General features: G+C 37.5%; 1 protein-coding gene and 1 long non-coding RNA gene across 2 annotated transcripts; one reads left to right on the top strand and one right to left on the bottom strand.

The window, feature by feature from the left end:
- Positions 1 to 5,451: 5,451 nt before the first annotated feature.
- On the top strand, positions 5,452 to 12,852 carry LOC131383483 (uncharacterized). The gene is made up of 3 exons (XR_009213536.1): positions 5,452 to 5,513; positions 8,263 to 8,322; positions 12,790 to 12,852. It is a non-coding gene; the product is annotated as an uncharacterized LOC131383483 (long non-coding RNA).
- LOC116468836 (membrane-spanning 4-domains subfamily A member 5) lies at positions 6,526 to 18,738 on the bottom strand. The gene is made up of 5 exons (XM_032152991.1): positions 18,483 to 18,738; positions 17,402 to 17,530; positions 15,546 to 15,602; positions 14,077 to 14,229; positions 6,526 to 6,669 (listed from the first exon to the last, which is right to left on the bottom strand). Exons 1-5 carry the CDS (start codon positions 18,633 to 18,635, stop codon positions 6,559 to 6,561), a joined length of 603 nt encoding a protein of 200 aa, XP_032008882.1. The 5' UTR covers positions 18,636 to 18,738; the 3' UTR covers positions 6,526 to 6,558.
- Between the last annotated feature and the right edge of the window lie 804 nt (positions 18,739 to 19,542).

The raw sequence follows: 19,542 nt of genomic DNA, 5'->3' as shown, positions 1-19,542 counted from the left end.
CCCTGTATTTCCCCAGTCAGTCTCAGGTTGTTTGTTACTTTGTGGCCAACGAGATAACTTAGGTGGTTCTATGTATGATTCTTCCCAAATAAACTTGAATTTGAATTTGTATGAATGCATAAACATTTACCTTGTCTTTGCTGATTCGAATGATCAACATTTTAGTGCTTGAGTGTGTTGAAATTCTTACTACAATTTGGATTTGTCAATAGCACTTTATTTGATGTATCACCATCACTCTTCCCCCAAGGTTCGAGAATATTTTATTAGGTTGATAACATATTTAAAATATTTCTCTTTGAATTAAGCCTATTTTCATTATCTAGTGACCTTGCTTCCAAAAGACAATCTTAAAGTCTACATAAAAGTGTGCCAACTTTTATTTAGTTAGTATTTTCCTGATGTGAATTTCCTTTTTATTCTCTACACGTCCTAGCACTCCAATTTTTTTAATCATTGCCTTCTGTATGAAAACTGTATGCTACATCATAATTATCTGTGTCCTTGCCTTAATCAGCCATTGTCTCCTTGTCCCTTGAAGGCAGGGTCAGTTTTTGTGATTGCTGTGTCCCTGGCAGTGCTGAGAAGGAATGGTTCTGTTTGGCTCTTTCTTTCACCCAGGTGATTGTCCCCAAGGTCTCCATTAGGAAGTAACATTCTGCCATGTTCCCAACTGCTCAGCAAGGCCCTGGCACCCGGAATTATCTGCTGTTGGAGGTTTCTGGTGTCAAAGAATTGGTAAGGGAGACACAGGGCTCGTCAGAGGTGAGGCTAAAGATCTAATTGCAAATAGAACTTGGTTACGAGTCAGAAAATCCCGTTGTTGCACTTATAAATAATTCATACTAAGGAAAATGTAACTTTAAGTACTTAAGAACTTTATAGAGTCTTCTTTCTGTTCTAAGGGACTATTTTACATTTGGAACAGCTAGGAAGGTAATATTAGTTAAATAATTACTTTTTAAATTTTTTTATTATTATTATACTTTAAGTTTGAGGGTACATGTGCACAAAGTGCAGGTTTGTTACATATGTATACATGTGTCATGTTGGTGTGCTGCACCCATTACTTTTATGTCGAGAATTGTCCACGTATAAGCCTTACCCCACATATAATATTGATTCTGTTTTATGATTGTGGAAACAAAAGTTCACGAAATGGAGGAAGCCATTTCCAAGTTGCAAAGCTGGTAAATGGTAAAATAAGTGATGTCTAGAGCAAGAAAATCTCAATTATAAATTTTAAAAACTACCATTTACTAAGTGATTTTTAAGTTCCAGGCACTGATAAACTCACTTTCCACGTTTCACTTAAGGTTCACAGTAAACCCATTAGGTAGGTATTATTATTATTGCATTCTAGTCCAAAAATTTTAAGCCCACAAAGATTAATTTGTTTAAGTGACACAGCTTTAAATGGCAAAACACTTATTATTATTCATTTTAAGATATAAAAATGTCTGATGTACTCCTGTGTGCAGATACTGGGTCACTCTCTTTGCTTTTGTGATGTGGGAATATAGCTGAAAAAAAAATGCAATTGTATGACCTCATAGTTATTGAAAAGAGTTTTTTCTCTTATGTACCAATAAATATGCTATCATTGGAGACTGATATGTAACAGTAACATTTTTCTGCAGGTGTTGACTATAAAAATATCATTATGTGATAAAAATTTAATGAAAATAAGATGTTTTGCTTCCTCAATTATATTTCTCAAAAAATTAAATAATATGTATGAAAAAAGTACTTATAACAGTGAGACAAAAAACCATGTACCCACAGCTATGATTAGAGATACAAGAGTGTCACTGATACCTTTGAAAGCTTTCATGTTATCCTTCCCCAAGCCACCCTCTTTATCAGAGCTCATAATTATGCTGAATTTGGTGTTTATCACTCTCTTCCTTTTCGTTGTATTTTGTCTTTCCACATATGTTTATATTTCATACGACATATTGCTTAGTTTTTGTGTTTTCTAATCATTATTTAGGTAGAATTAATAAGATGTTCTTTTTTTTTGTAAGTAACTTGTAACCTTTAATAATAATACTAAGATATAGGAACAAACAGATTTTTCATACACATGGGCCAGAATCAGGATTGTCCCTGTGCTGGGCGCGGTGGCTCATGCCTGTAATCCCAGCACTTTAGGAGGCCGAGGCGGGCAGATCACCTGAGGTCAGGAGTTTGAGACAAGCCTGACCAACATGGAGAAACCCCGTCGCTACTAAAAATACAAAATTAGCTGGGCATGGTGGCACATGCCTGTAATCCTAGCTACTCGGGAGGTTGAGGCAGGAGCATCACTGGAACCTGGGAGGCAGAGGTTGCAGTGAGCCGAGATTGAGCCATTGCACTCCAGCCTGGGCAACAACAGCAAAACTCCACCTCAAAAAAAAAAAATGTCCCTGTAATAACATGAATTTCACTCATGTTCTCTTGAGTGATAAAGAAAAAGTGGATTTATTTTATTTTTTCTTTTTTTATATATTTTATTTTATTATTACTATACTTTAAGTTTTAGGGTACATGTGCACATTGTACAGGTTTGTTACATATGTATCCATGTGCCATGTTGGTGTGCTGCACCCACTAACTCGTCATTTAGCATTAGGTATATCTCCTAAGGCTATCCCTCCCTCCTCCCCCCACCCCACAACAGTCCCCAGAGTGTGATGTTCCCCTTCCTGTGTCCATGTGTTCTCATTGTTCAATTCCCACCTATGAGTGAGAACATGCGGTGTTTGGTTTTTTGACCTTGCGATAGTTTACTGAGAATGATGATTTCCAGTTTCATCCATGTCCCTACAAAGGACATGGACTCATCCTTTTTTATGGCTGCATAGTATTCCATGGTGTATATGTGCCACATTTTCTTAATCCAGTTAATCCAGTCTATCCTTATTGGACATTTGGGTTGCTTCCAAGTCTTTGCTATTGTGAATAGTGCCACAATAAACATATGTGTGCATGTGTCTTTATAGCAGCATGATTTATAGTCCTTTGGGTATATATCCAGTAATGGGATGACTGGGTCAAATGGTATTTCTAGTTCTAGATCCCTGAGGAATCGCCACACTGACTTCCACAGTGGTTGAACTAGTTTGCAGTCCCACCAACAGTATAGAAGTGTTCCTATTTCTCCACATCCTCCCCAGCACCTGTTGTTTCCTGACTTTTTAATGATTGCCATTCTAACTGGTGTGAGATGGTATCTCATTGTGGTTTTGATTTGCATTTCTCTGATGGCCAGTGATGATGAGCATTCTTTCATGTGTTTTTTGGCTGCATAAATGTCTTCTTTTGAGAAGTGTATTCATGTCCTTTGCCCACTTTTTGATGGGGTTGTTTTTTTCTTGTAAATTTGTTTGAGTTCATTGTAGATTCTGGATATTAGCCCTTTGTCAGATGAGTAGGTTGCGAAAATTTTCTCCCATTTTGTAGGTTGCCTATTCACTCTGATGGTAGTTTCTTTTGCTGTGCAGAAGCTCTTTAGTTTAATCAGATCCCATTTGTCTATTTTGGCTTTTGTTGCCATTGCTTTTGGTGTTTTAGACATGAAGTCCTTGCCCATGCCTATGTCCTGAATGGTAATGTCTAGGTTTTCTTCTAGGGTTTTTATGGTTTTAGGTCTAAGATGTAAGTCTTTAATCCAATTAAGATGTTCTTTTGTGACTTGCTTTGTTTGCTCAACATTAAATGTGTAAAATTCATCTTTGTTGATTTGCTTCAAGTAATTTATTTTTGCCAATATGTGGTCCTCCAGTAGGGAATGTGATGCAATTGATCTGTTCTCTGTCCATGGACATTTGAGGTATTGCAGGCCGTCCTGCTCTGGAAACATTTGTACATGTCATATGTTGCACATGTACAAGAATTTGTCTTGCGTATATTAACTAGCAGTGGAATTTCTGGGTGATAAAGGATGTGTATCTTTACCTTTACTAGGGAATAGTTTTTAAAGTGGTTGCCTTCATTTACACTCATACCATTGTGGTAGGAGCGTTCCTTTCATTCCACAACTGCTTAAGAAATTGAATGCTTTTCATATATTAACCTTTGTTTTCTTCTCCTGTGAAATGGCTGTGCATGGCTTTGGACTAAGTTTTCATCAAGTTGTATTTTTCTATTAATGTATAGGAGGATTTTATATATTCTATATCCCATTATTTTTGTTGGTTATTTGTGTTGCTAAAAGGCTTTGATTTGTAGCTACTCTTGTCACACTTATGTAACATTCTTAATAACGACTAAGTGGGTCGTATCATTTCTTACTGGTACTATTCATGTTCTGGGATCTGTTTAAGAAATTCTTTACTACCTTGACCTTGTAAAGAAGTCTTCTATCTTTATTTCTAATAATTTTAACATTTCTTCTTTCTTTTGGTTTTTAAATTTTATTTTACGTTCAGGGGTACATGTGCAGATGTGTTATATAGGTAAGTGGCATGCCACGGGGGTTTGATATACAAGTTACTTTGTCACCCAGGTAATAAGCATAGTACCCAATAGTAGTTTTTTGATCCTCCCCCTCCTCCCATCCTCCACCCTTAAGGAGGCCCCAGTGCCTGTTGTTCCCTTCTTTGTGTCCATATGTACTCAATGTTTAGCTCCCACTTATAAGTGAGAACACATGCAGTATTTTCTTTTCAGTTCCTGTGTTAGTTTGCTTAGAATACTGGCCTCCAGCTTCATCTGTGTTGCTGCAAAGGACGTTATCTCATTCTTTTCTATGGCTATGTAGTATTCCATGGTGTATATGTACCACATTTTCTTTATCCAGTCTACTGTTGATGGGCATTTAGGTTGATTCCACGTTTTTGCTATTGCAAATAGTGCTGCAATGAACATATATGTGCATATGTATTTATGGTAGAACCATTTCTACTCCTTTGGGTATGTACCCAATAATGGGATTGTTGGGTTGAATAGTAATTTTGCTTTGAGTTCTTTGAGAAATTGCCAAACTGCTTTTTTTACAGTGGCAGAACTAATTTACATTCCCCCCAGAAGTGTATAAGCATTCCCTTTTCTCCACAACTTACATCTACTATTTTTTGACTTCAAGACAACATTTAAACCTAGTTCTGACTTAAAACCCCAAGACTTTGCACCCTTAAATATATCTCAAGCCTCATACATTTGTACATCATTCAGTTGCCAAGTATTTTTCATCATAACCTAACTTCACTGAAGTAAAAAACTTATTTTTCCTGCCATGTTGTATCCCTCACCTTCACAAATGCACCTATAACCTAAGCTGCTGCCAGCAAATAGTAGAAATGAAAGCCTGTTACTTAGTTTTTTGAGTATGCTGAGTTTTTTTTTCTATACCATAAACAACATAGGATAATGGGATTTGAAATTAGGGACCTTGACTCAAATCCTCTTTCTAAATCATACTCCTTTTGTGTTCTCAGAAAAGCTAACCACTTTGAGCTTCAATTTTTATGACTATAACAAAAGACATATCTACCCTGAGGGCTGTCAGGACAAGTGAGATGATACAGGTAAGACCTCTAATACTTAGGAGGTATTCAGCCAGTGAGAGGCAATACTGTATAAGGTAGTGTTTCTCAAAGTGTGGTCTGGGATTTCCTGGGGTCCTTGAGACCTTTGTAGGTGCTCTATAAGTTCAAAACTATTTTTATAATAATACTAAGACCTTATTTCTCTTTTCACAAGTTTATAGTGGTATACTCCATAGGCTACAAAGCACGAGATATCATAACAGATTGAATGCAAAAGCTGTTAAGATAATCCAGAGGAAAATAGTCCCTTCCAAACTTTGCTTGGCATTGGAATTAAGACCTTGGATTCTGGAACAAACTGCTTGTTGATACTATGGCTCTGCAATTGCAAACTTTATGACTTTGAGCAAATTACTTACCCTCTCTGTGCTTCAGTTTCCTTTTCTGTAAAATGGATATAATAATACAATTCACCTCCTAGGACTTTTGTGATTAAATGAGTAACACCTATATAATACTTAGAATGATGCCTGGAATATAGTAGTGGTTCCACCAATATTTGCCCTCATTATTTTTACTATTGTTACTATTCTAGTTGATCAGCTCTTTAACATCAATGATCTTGCAGCAGTAATGTAGAATTTGTGGGCCAAACCATTCCACCAACCAACTCATCTTTCCACACACCATTGGAGTAGGAGCCACTGGGTGGAGTCTCTTAGTGAAATCAGCAGGAGATGTCATCAACCAGAGAAGTTAGATGACTGGGTCACCCCAGGCCTTGGGCTTTGGTTCCTATCTTTGCAACACCACATTGCTGTCCTTTAGTTGAAATAATACATGACTAACAGAGGTGACAACACCAAGGTGACCATTTGATTTGGGGAGAGGGGCAGATGGCATTGCCAAGAGGCAGAATGTGCTTTATCAGTCAAAATGTCCCCAGAACCCCCTCACTTGAGCCACTCCCCTTTGCTTCAAAGAGTTCCCAGCCCTAAGATTCTATGTGTCCTTTGGCTTTCCCTTACAAGTGGAAGTCATTGCTAAATAATATTTTAACACATCTTTATTCCCACAGTGCTAGTCAACAACATTGTTCACAATCACAGTCCTCTGAGTGGCACCCCAAAATTGAGAAGGGCAGAGAAATGAATAATTCAATAATGCTGAAAGTCATCAATGTAATCAAAATTCCCTGTAATAGAAGAAGAAGAAAAAAAATGAAGAGTCATGATGTTAGCACAGTAATGGTTTTTCTGATTATAGTAGTGATGCCCAGATAATAAAAGCTTCCCCACATATCTCAAGTGTATCTGATGCTTAGGAATCAAATCAGTGAAGGATTATGAGAGTATACATCTATTTTAGCATAGCATAGCATAGCATAGCATAGCATAGCATAGCATAGCATAGCATAGCATAGCATAGCATAGCATAGCATAGCATAGCATAGCATAGGATAGCATAGCATAGCATAGCATAGCATAGGATAGCTAGCATAGCATAGGATAGCTAGCACAGCATAGGATAGCATAGCATAGCATAGCATAGGATAGCATAGCATAGCATAGGATAGCATAGCATAACATAGCATAGCATAGTATAGCATAGGATAGCATAGCATAGCATAGCATAGCATAGGATAGCATAGCATAGCATAGCATATTATCTTTTTAGAGAAAGGCATATAAAATAATACATTTTTGATTTATATATGTAGGAAATAGTCCATTTTATAAATGCATAAAATGCAAAGAAATGCATATATAAAAGGTGGTCTAATGAAGGGGAAAGAAAGAAGGTGAAGAAACAAGAAAAGGAATTAAAAATAGAAAGAAAAAGAGGGAAAAAAGAAAACTCTCAGTAAAAGAGAAAGCAAAAGAGACATAAGAAGCATGAGCTAGTAGTTCCACCTTTTTTTTTTTTTTTTTTTTTTTTTTTTTTTTTTTTTTTTTTTTTTTTTTTTTTTTTTTTTTGTCTTTTTTTTTTTTTTTTGAGACGGAGTTTCACTCTTATCAGCCAGGCTGGAGTACAATGGCAGGATCTCGGCTCACTGCAACCTCCAACTCCCAGGTTCAAGCGATTCTTCTGCCTCAGCCTCCCGAGTAGCTGGGATTACAGGCGCCCACCACCACACCCGGCTAGTTTTTGTATTTTTAGTAGAGACGGGGTTTCACCATGTTGGCAGGGCTGAACTCATGACCTCAGGTGATCCACCCGCTTCAGCCTCCCAAAGTGCTGGGATTACAGGCATGAGCCACCATGGCCCGGCCCCACCTGTGTTTTTTTCAATCACGGCAAAAGACCTTCAAAATATTTTGTATTTTGGCAACTATGAGCACAAATAGAGATACACATCTTGTCAGTAGCCCAGAGACTGCAAACCTGCACTTACCAGTTAAAGTCTGCAGTCTTCTGAGAGCTTTACTTTATACTTAGGTTGCAAAGGTTAATATGGTTAACATCCTCTCCTAAAGCCTTATTTGTCTACTATATTTTAACTATAGGTTGAATAGCTATTTTAGAGCCACATGGTTTTTAATGGCCACATAATATTTCATGGTGTAGTTTGTCATCATTCATTTATTCTTTTGTGACAGGAACTGATTGATTTCCTTTTTTCTGTGTTTTTTTGTTTGCTTGTTTTACCCCTCTGAACAATGCTGCAATAGCATTGTTGTACATATACCCTTATATATAGGTGGTTTAATTGCTGTGGAGATAGACATCTGGGTTAAAAGGTCTGTTTATCATTCAGGTAGGTAAATGTTGTCTCCTTGCTTCCCAGAATGGCAGTGACATTGCACACTTCTACTCCAGATATACAAGAACATTGTTTTCACCACTGGTAAGTACCAGCCATAAATTATAACTCATTAATTTTTGCCAGTCTTGTGATGTAAATATTAGTTCATTGTTCAATTAATTGACATTTCCCTGACTATTAGTGAATTGGAGCATTATTGTATGTTCGGCCAGTATAGTTTCCTTTTTGTAAATTCCTTCCTCATATTCTTTTTCTTTTAAAAAGAAAATTTTTTCTTGACTTCTTGTCATTATATGCACTCTGCATATAAACACATGAAAATGTTACTGTTATCTGCTTTAAAACTATATTTTCCATTTTTAACTATATCAAAGTTTATATATAAAGAAGTGTATTTTGGCCAGTTACGCCAGCTCATGCCTGTAATCCTGGTACTTTGGGAGGCCGAGGCTGGTGGATTGCCTGAGCTCAGGAGTTTGAGACCAGTCTGGGCAACATGGTGAAACCCCATCTTTACTAAAATACAAAAAATTAGCTGGGCATGGCAGCATGAGCCTGTAATCTCAGCTACTCGGGAGGCTGAGACAAGAGAATCACTTGAAACTGGGAGATAGAGGTTGCAGTAAGCCGAGATCACATCACTGCACTCCAGCCTGGGCAACAGAGTGAGACTTCATCTCAAAAAAAAAAAAAAAAAAGAAGAAGTGTATTTTATCTCTTTTTCTTTCCACGTCAAGATATATCACATTTTTATCACCCCAGTAGGTTCTCTTGTGTCCCTTCCCAATCAATCCTCCCACCCTATTGAGAGTCAACCACCCTTCTGATTTCTAGCATCCTGTGTTAAATTTGCCTGTTTATTTTTTATCTGAAATTATTTGCCTCAGTATAATAAATTGAAATTCATTCCTGCTCCTCTGTGTGTCAGTAGGTTGTTCTTTTATATTGCTGAGAAGTATTCTATTATTTGAATAATTACCTTTTTTAGCCATTTTGTTGTTGATAGAAATTTGAATTCCTGATCAGTTTAACTATAATGACTAGGACTGCTATAAACATTTTTGTATATATCATGAGACATAAAGTAGGTGTACGATTAACTTTTTTAAAAACCACCAAATGGTTTTCCGAGGTGGTTGAACCATTTTCCATTTCCCATTTCCACCAAAAGGGTATAAAAGTTCCAGGTGCTTCACATTCCTTCCAACACCTGGTACTGGCGGTCCTTTTAATTAAAATGATTCTGGTGTGTGTGGAGTAGTGTCTTATTGTGATTTTAATTTGCATCTATCTGATGATTAATACGGTTGAGCACGTTCTCACATGCTCACTAGCCATTTATCTATCTTTCTTTGTGAAGTACTTGCTCAAGTCTTACTCTTTTTTTGGCCTTTTTATTATTGATTTTCAGGAGTGCTTAATATATTCCGGATGTGGGTCTTTTGTGAGAGAGAGAGATATATATATAGAGAGAGGAAATTTTCTCCCTTTCTGTGTTTTGGTAGTCCATTTTATTTTATTTTTCCCCTATAGTTAGTCCCTTTTATGTTTTATCTAAGAAAGCTTTGTCTACTCCCACGGTCGTGAAGATATTCTCCTAAGTTCCCTGCAGCCCACCCCCTCAAGCTTTATAGTTTAGGATTTCACATTTAGGTGTATTGCTGATTGATGTTTGAATGTGAAATCAATTGTGTACTTCTGGTATCCACTGACTTGGCCACGGTATATTATCATATATTATGCTGAATTTGATTTTTTAAATATTTTATTTCAGATTTCTTCACAAAATTTACAAGATAGAGTTACCTGTAATTTTTAAATATTTTATAATGTCCTTATCATGTTTTCATGTCAAACTTGTGACAGCCTCACACGAATACTCGTGAGTTGGGAAGTGAATTGAAAGTATTCAGTTTAGTGTTGTTTCTTTTCTAAATGTTTGGAAGAATTAGTCCGCTCCTGCAAGGCTTTGCTTTTTCTTTTCTGAGAGAAAGTTTTAAATTATGTATTTGATTTTTTATTAGATATAAGACCAATCAGATATATACATTTTTTCCTATGTTAGTCATGGCAGGTGGTTTTGCATACTTTTGGTAGGTAGGTTTTATAAGGAATTTGTCAGTTTCATCTAATGCATCAAATAATCTTTATGTTAATAATTTCCTCATATATTCTGGGCTATTGTATTTATAGTGATACACCTTCATTTCTGATAATGATAGTTTGTGTTTTCTCTTTTTTCTTTTTAAATATCTAGGGGTTTACCAATTTTATTAGTTTTTCAAACATCCATTTTTAGCTTTATTTTATCTATTGTTTGTGTTGTATTTCATTAGTTTTTATCTCTATTCTTTGTTATGTCTATTACAGAATACCATATCTCAATTCTTTCATTTTCTTTAAATTTAATTTTTTAATCTAATTTCTTGGTATGAATATTTAGATAATTTACTTTTTAGTCTATTTTCTTTCCCGATACTTGCCTTTGAGGTCATAAAGTTTCCTCAAAGAACACTTTAGTTGTAATCAATTTATATAAATATTTCTATTATTTTGTTTTTAATTTTTTTATGTCTATTGTAAATTCTTTGAGCCTTGTATAACTTAGAATTTCAAAACAGTTTTGAGGATTTTTTTTTGCCTTTTTAAAATTGACATTTAATTCAATTCCATTGTTTTCAGAGAATATACTGTGTATGATTTTAATCCTTTGAATTTTGTTGAGGCTTGTAGGCTCAGCACATGGCTAATTGTTGAAAATGGTCTAAGTGAAATCTCTCAATTTTAACAGCTGTTTTTATTTCACTTTCATTGTGTTTTTGTTGTTGTTGTTTTTGAGACGGAGTCTTGCTCTGTTGCCCAGGCTGGAGTGCAGCGGCGCAGTCCTGGCTCACTTCAACCTCCGCCTCCCAGGTTCAAGTGATTCTCCTGCTTTAGCTTCCTGAGTAGCTGGGATTAAAGCTGCCCACCACCACGCCCTGCTAATTTTTGTATTTTTAGTAGAGATGGTGTTTCACCATGTTGGCCAGCCTGGTCTCAAACTCCTGACCTCAAGTGATCCGCCCCCCTTGGCCTCCCAAAGTCCTGGGATTACAGGCCTGAGCCACCGTGCCTGGCTATTTCACTTTCATTTTTGAAGAACATTTTCACCAGGCCTAGAATTCTGGGTTGGCATTATTTTGTTTGAGCACTTTAAAGATGTAATTCTATTGTCTTCTCACTTCCATCAGTTAGTTAGATAGGAGGAATAAGTTCAAGAGATCTGTTGTACAGCGGGGTACCCATAGTTAATGACAGTATATTGTATTTTTTTATTATTATTTTACTTTAAGTTTTGGGATACATGTGCAGGACGTGCAGGTCACACAGGTATACATGTGCAATGGTGGTTTGCTGCACTTATTAACCTGTCATCTAGGTTTTAAGCCCCACATGCATTAGGTATTTTGTTCTAATGCTCTCCCTCCCCTTGTCCCACTAACCTCCAACAGGCCCTGGTGTGTGATATTCCCTTCCCTGTGTCCATGTCTTCTCATTGTTCAGCTCTCACTTATGAGTGAGAACATGAGGTATTTGGTTTTCTGTTCCTGTGTTAGTTTGCTGAGAATGATGGCTATTGTATTCTTAAAAGTGCAAAGATAGTGAATGTTAAGTGTTCTCACTGCAAAAGTGATAACTATGGGAGGTAATGCCTTCGTTAATTAGCTAGATTTAAACATTCCACAATGCATATATGTACTTCAAAATATGTTATACATGATAAATACATATGATTTTATCAGTCAATTAAAAATGTCAGTTGACAGTATTATAATTGTAGTTATTTGGTGTAGTGTTTGTTCTGTATATGACATTTGGGTCAATTTTATCAATTGTATTCAAAATTCTGTAATTTTATGGTCTGTCTACATATTCTTTCAGTTGCTGAGAAATGTGTGCTAAAATTTCTCATGATGATTTTAGCTTTCTGTACTCATTCAGCTGAGTTAGCTTTTCCTTTTGGCTTTGAGTTATCAGGAGCATTCAAACCTAGAAATGTAATATTTCTCTTGTGGATCGACCCTTTTATTATAGAAAGTCCCCTATTATACGTTTAGCGATGCTTCTTGCCTTAAATCTATTTGTTTGTTACTAGTGTAGCTGTTTCTCGTAAACAGAATGCAGTTGTGTTTTGTTTTTTAAGCTCTTATTTACTGGGACCATCTTTCTTTAAATTTTAATTTTTTTAATTTTCTATTTTTATGGGTACATAATAGTTTTACACAGAAAATCTTCTAGTTCACTTTCTTTTATTTTATATTCCCTGAGGTATTTTAAAGTTTATCATTTATTTCTTAAAACATGATAAATATTGTGATTTTAAAATCTCTTCTAATTTACTTAGTATCAGAAATTTACGGTTGATATTTCTTTTGCTATATTCTGTTTCTATTAGTTGTTATTCGCATTGTCTTATTTCTTTTCATGCCTCTTTTGAGTGCTTACTGTTAATTTTCAATGGAAAATTTGATGTGAATTTATTAAGATTAATGAATGTTTTTCTCCTAGATAGACTTCGGTTTTGCTTCTGCCAGGTACCAGGGGCACCACATACCAAGACCAAATTCAGGTAAAGCATTCTTGCCTCATCCAGTTTATGCCTAGCAAAGGTCAGTGGGGAATGGGGCATGCAAGGAGGTTGTCAAGGGGTTTGGCCTGTGGCCACACTTCTCAAATACTTTTTCTTTTTAAACTTTGTTCAGCGACTCTTTTGCTATTTTGGGGCAGGGTACTTTGTATATCTTTTTGCCCTTATCTGAAGAGCGTAGTAGCCTATCAAAGACCTAGTTTAATATGGAGAAAATCTCTCTTAAGTCTTTATACCTTGAGTGGATGTGAAACCTTGACTTCTTTCTCTTTCAGTTCACATGAGCCAGGGATTGGATTCCAAATAAGCATCACTGGCAAATGATGCTTATGGTCTGAAGGCATAAGTAGCTTTCATGCTCTTCAGAATTCCACTTGTAAATTTCAGGTTGCAGGCTTTCATTTAAAAATTGATCTAGTAGTTCCGGCTGACCTTTCAGCTTTTTAATGCCTTTAAGGTTGTTTTGTTTTTTAATAAAAAAAACTTCTGTTTTCAGAGAAGAGTTGATCCACATAGCCATACTTAACCATTACCAAAATCAGTTTCCCTATTTTCTGCTCTTCAGTCCTGCTTTCTGTGGACCTAGTGCATTCAAATGTTAAGTATTTCTTAGGCTCTGCCATAGGAAATATCTTCTAATATGACCGCCCCTTTGCCTTAGATGATGGGTTTTCAATTTCCTCAGCGATTTTTGATGTGTTTGGTAACTCTTTTTCTCTCCATGTGGATCAAACCTTTTATATTCTTTTACACTAATCTTAGTGGTATTTTGGAAGCAGCTAAAATAAATGCCCCTTTTCAATCTTATCATGCTTTATCAGAAGTTCAGCCTGTTAAAACCAAATCAAGAGCTGTAAAAACACGCCACTGTGATTCTAATGTACATGCAGGACTATAAACTACAGCCATACTGCTGTACCTTAATTTTTTTAGTACATCATTTTATATTTGTATCATACTGATTTGTGTATATGTTTTATCTCTTGTGCTCCTGTGAATTCCTAAAGGTAGGAGTTATAATGTGTTTATTTTTCTCTTCCACAATGCCTGGTGTAATGTCTATCAAATATTATGGATTTCATAAATGTTTGTCAATAAAAGAAAATACATGTGTATCCACAACATGATCTGAATGGTGCTGATTGAGTGCTAATAAATATTTTCTATTAAGCCCTTTACTCATCACTCTATAAATACAACATACTTACCAAGAACAGGACAGTAACAGCCTTACACTGACTATTTTGGTGAGAATAACCACAAATGTAGTTTTGATCTAGCATGAAACCAAATGTGAGGAGAATGATTCCAGCTATTGCTCCCAGGGCACTAAGAAAATTCATTATTCGGCTCAATATTATCTGAAATAGAATAAGAACATAACAATGTGACTGGGGCCCAGCCTGTACTACAAACAAATAAATGAGTGCAGAGAATGGAGAGCAGGATGTTAGTCACAGCATCTTAATGCCACGAGGCAGCTCTGTGATCCTATGCGAATTGCTTCACATCTTTGGGCTTCAGGCCTTCATCTACACAATGAGGGGATCTTGTGAACTTTTAGTCACCTTTCCATTCCCCATATTCTATGCCTAGGTTAACTCTTATTCAGTTGGGAGGAAGGGTATGCCTGTAACAATTGCATTTTGATTCTCTGCTAAAAGTCATGGTCTATTTACATTTTTGTTTTAAGACTCCTGTGTTTAACTAAATGCTGCACTTCTCTGCCATTTTTAATTTCTCCCTAAAATGACAAACTAAGGATTTTCAGTCCTTTGCTAAAATCATGTGTTGGCATAGTAATATCTTATGTCTTCAATTCTTTGAGTAAAGTAAAAATATTCTACTTATAATTTATCTATAACTTTACATTCAGTAGCACTGTATTCTTTATTTTGAGATTCTGTTTATGGTTTAATTAGATTGTCTACAGTTTGCCTTTCATATGTGTCAAAGTAGTGCCTGTCAAAGTGCCTGGTATGCCATAAATACCTAGAAAACAAAAAAGAATGAATAAGTAACTGGAATATTGAAATAATTCTGCCATTAATTGGCTGGGAATTTGGACAAGCCAGTTAACGATTGTAAGCCTCAGTGTCTTCATACATAAAATAAGAGCTAAACTAGATGACCTAGAGAAACTTTCTCCTCTGGCATAGTGGGTTATAATTCTAGGAAAACAGGAAGCAAATGCTGTTTATTGGTATCAATACTTCATAGTTTGTGGAATTATGGTGACCTAATGATTTTACAAATTTTTTTTCAAGGCCAGGATAAATTATTTGAAAGTTATACATTTTTAATAAAGTGGAAATAGTGAAAATGTAACTCATTATTCTTTTTTTTTTTTTTTTTTTTTTTGAGATGGAGTCTTGTTCCATTGCCCAGGCTGGAGCGCAGTGGCACGATCTCAGCTCACTGCAACCTCTGCCTCCCGGGTACAAGCAATTCTCCTCCCTCAGCCTCCCAAGTAGCTGGACTACAGGTGTGTGCCACCACACCTGGCTAATTTTGTATTTTTAGTAGAGATGGGGTTTCACCATTTTGGCCAGGCTGGTCTCAAACTCCTGACCTCGTGATCCACCCACCTCGGCCTCCCAAAGTGCTAGGATTACAGGCGTGAGCCACTGTGCCTGGCTACAAAATATATTTTTAATAAAGTAGGAATATAACTCACCAGAGTTTCTGTGGTTTTTCTTTTCAGTGCAATTAGGAAGGCTCCAGAATTAATGAACTGTTAAGAGGAATAAATACGTTAATGATGGCCATGTTTAGCTGATGTTGAGTTCTTACAGAATAGACTTCTATGCATTTCTTTTACATGCCCACCTTCTAAGTTCACACACTCCTCAGGTCAGTGAGAAAGGTGCGTTGCTTTATATGACTTTCCACAAATGGAATAGTGGACAAAACACTGGTCTGGAAATCTCCTTTAGCCCTAACTATTTATTCGAACTTGAACATTTTTTTTTTTTTTAACCACGGCTTTGGTTTACTCATCCATGTTCCTTTTATACCTATTGTGGACTTAGCTTTGATCTGATGACAAAGGGATGTCAAGTCAGTTTATAATCATTAAGATTGGATTCCATCTTACTACAATCCAGTGTGTTCTCTTGGATGGGAACATAAGGTGGGGCTGCAGTGAATCTGCTGGTAGTTCTTAAATATCTCCAAGATTTTTCTTGGAAGTGGGTCACACGTGGTAGCATTGTTGTCTAGTGGAAATTTCAAATCTGATTACAGCACATCCATGTTTAAATTTCCAGCCCCTTCATGGGTATTTTTCCAGCCTCATCTCTCCACCCTCACTCCCTGTGGTGAACTCTTTTTTTTTTTTTTTTTTGAGATGGAGTCTTGCTCTTTTGCCCAGGCCATACTGCAGTGGTGCTATCTCGGCTCACTGCAAGCTCTGCCTCCCGGGTTCACGCCATTCTCCTGCCTCAGCCTCCCGAGTAGCTGGGACTACAGGCGCCCACCACCACGCCTGGCTAATTTTTTGTATTTTTAGTAGAGACGGGGTTTCACCGTGTTAGCCAGGATGATCTTGATCTCCTGACCTTGTGATCTGCCCGCCTCGGCCTCCCAAAGTGCTGGAATTACAGGCGTGAGCCACCGCGCCCAGCCTGTGCTGAGCTCTTATAGTTCACATAATAGAAAATGCTCTCTAATACCTTCAGCCTTTGCTCATATTTCTCTCTTGGCATGCAACAAGACATCCCTAATCCTTACACTCGGGCATCCCAACTCCTATCTTCTGTGTGTGTCCTCACCTGATTAACCATTCACCCTTTAAAACTTGGTCAAGCTGGAAATGTCCCTGGGCGTTGTCCCCTCTGTTTTGTTGGTGCCTTTCCTATGGAGGCAGCCCCTGTGTTTATTCTCCCTCATCACACCCTAAGTTAATTGTCTGACTCCTCACTCAACTGAGACCTTGAGCTCAGGCACTGCTTTCTTTTCCCTGAATCCATTGCCCTGGCCATTATCTGGCACTAAATTAGGTCCTAAGTTAATGTTTATTGATTGTGACTACATTGGGTCTAATAAATACCTCTCTGCAGCTCAAAAGGTATATCTGAGAAACCCTTCCCACTTCACTTCTGTAAAGAATAAATTGCCCCTTCATCTCTGCTTACATAAGCATTTCCTGCACCTCTGTGATAACATTTATCACACTGCCTTGAAGTGATCTGTTTACATGTTTTCTTGGTAGACTGAGAGGTCTTTGGGGAAGAGGCTCATTGCCTTTCTCTGTGTATCTGGTTTATAATAAATAGTAACTAATTTCACATGAATGAATAGCCAAATAAACAACTGCAAGCCTCAAAGGAAATATTCCCAAAGGAACTTCAAGACAGGATGATGGAATATCAGTGACTGTGATGAACTAATGGGGAAATAATTTCAACAACGTTAGTTTTTTGCACTTTTGAAAGCATATCGTACAACTGGATCTAGCTTATTTCATTGCAAAGAATTCCCTAACATCCTGGTTGGCATGGCTTCAAATTGAACTTGATTGACTATACTCACCAAAACAGAGCCCCAGAATGGATATCCTGAAAGAAATATAAAGGGAAACCTTGGATATGGTTTTAACAAGGTGAAAAGGAAGATAACTCCAAAAGAAAAGGTCATAATTCCAAACAGGATCTGGATAGTCTGCAAATAGAGGAAAAAGTCATGGTGAGGAAAAGCAAAGTGATAGTTTCCCTTCTGTTTAGAAGATCTTCTTTTGGTCAAAAGGATTTGGCAATTACTGTCTTTGTTAATTCGAGGAAGAATAATAGAAGTCCCTTTATGATGCTCCTGGGTACTTTCTTAATTCCTCTATCTGGTATTTGGTGATAGGTAAAATGATCTAAATCAGTGCTCCTGAAAATGTAGTCCATGGATTGGCAACATCAGGATCACTTGGGAGCTAGAAATGCGAACTATCAGGCTCTATCCCATACTTACTGAACAGTCTCCAGGTGAGGCTGGGAAACCTGTGTCTTCATAAGTTCTTCAGCTCTTTAGCCCATAAATGTGAATGTTTGAGAAACACTGAATTCTAAATGAGTATACCAGGCTGGCCTCAAGCGGAATTGGACTGTGAGGAGCCCTTCCTGGAGATGGCCAATTCTCTGAGCCTGTTGAGGTATTGTCACATTCTCAGGCCCAGAGGACTCCCCATCTCTTCGGGTTTTTTTTTTCTCTCCCTCTCTGAGCCACTCGTGATGCACTGTGACACCAAGCAGTGGTTTGACAAGTGCTGGGGAAGACTAATGAGGACAATATACAAAAATGGAAGGTGTACAACGTGTGAGTCTATGTGCTCTGTTCTCTTCTTCTCAGTCCGCCTTCTCAGTCTGAGTAATCTCATTTACTGCCGTAGCAACTATCACTTTTTAAGTAGGTGAGTCCTAAATGATAGCATTTTTTGTCAAGTCCAGACCCACATGATTCGTTCTTATCAAACACCCTCTCTCAAATGTCCCACCAGCACTCTATATTCACATTGTCTGAAAGAAGAATTGGAATGGGCTCCTACCTTCAAACATGTGCCAACAGATAATTTCCCTAGCCTTTCCCCTGCCTCAGTAGAATATACACAGGGGCAAGTCTTACTTACCCCTAAGATTTTCATTTTTGTAGCAAATAATTTTTGCAAGGCGCTTTGAGTTGAAAAGGTCGTGGTTGAAAGTTCTGTGGACTCATATTCCGGATCAGTGATTTCTGGAGGAAATACCAGAAACACCGGACCGTGTGCGGTACTTGAATCCATGATGGTGTCAGTGAGAATTTGAAAGGAGAGGATTTAGTTGGTACTTCAGTCTAGACCATGTTCTTTTCTTGTGCTGAGGCTGCCTGGAGCACAGGAATTGTTTGCTTTGTCTTGGAATTATAGAACCATAGAGTCACAGAGTCATAGAATCTCAGGACTGCTCAAGATCCAAGATGGCTATAAGTAAAATGCCTGGGACTGGGGATCGGAGAACCTGACAAGTAGTCCTGGTTTGGTTAGGAGTTTACTGTGACTTTTGGCAAGTCACGTCCCCCTCTCCTGGTTTCTGATTCCTCATATATACATTGACCAAATTGGACTAGATGATCGACATATAAAGACATTTTAGGGACTGCACGCGGTGGCTCACGCCTCTAATCCCAGCACTTTGGGAGGCTGAGGCGGGCGGATCACCTGAGGTCAGGAGTTAAGAGACCAGCCTGGCCAACATGGTGAAACCCCATCTCTACTAAAAATATAAAAAATTAGCTGGGTGTGTTGGCACGTGCCTGTAGTCCCAGCTACTCGGGAGGCTGAGGCATGAGAATCGCTTGAACCCAGGAGGCGCAGGTTTCCTTGAGCTGAAATTGCACCACTGCACTCCAGCCTGGGCAACAGAGCAAGACTCTGTCTCAAAAAAAAAAAAAGGACATTTTAGTTACCAAATGGCAACTAGATACACATTTATTCCAGTTCCATATCTTCAGACACAGGTAGAATGCAAAATCTCTCAGGCCACGGAACAAATTAACCACTTCTTGAAGTATATATAACATCCATTTTTCCTGTCACTTTGTGGTTTTGCCACCTGATTTAAGTAGCGTTAGCTGTGTAACAAATCCCTCAAAATGTAGTTACTTCCAGAACCACCATCGGCTTTTGTTTACACATCTGTGGGTCCTGTGTG

Source organism: Hylobates moloch, unplaced genomic scaffold, assembly GCF_009828535.3.
Source record: "Hylobates moloch isolate HMO894 unplaced genomic scaffold, HMol_V3 SCAFFOLD_5, whole genome shotgun sequence".
In the NCBI taxonomy this organism is placed as follows: Eukaryota; Metazoa; Chordata; class Mammalia; order Primates; family Hylobatidae; genus Hylobates; species Hylobates moloch.
The sequence above is the reverse complement of the archived record's forward strand: the minus strand, read 5'-3'. Positions and strand labels throughout refer to the sequence as shown.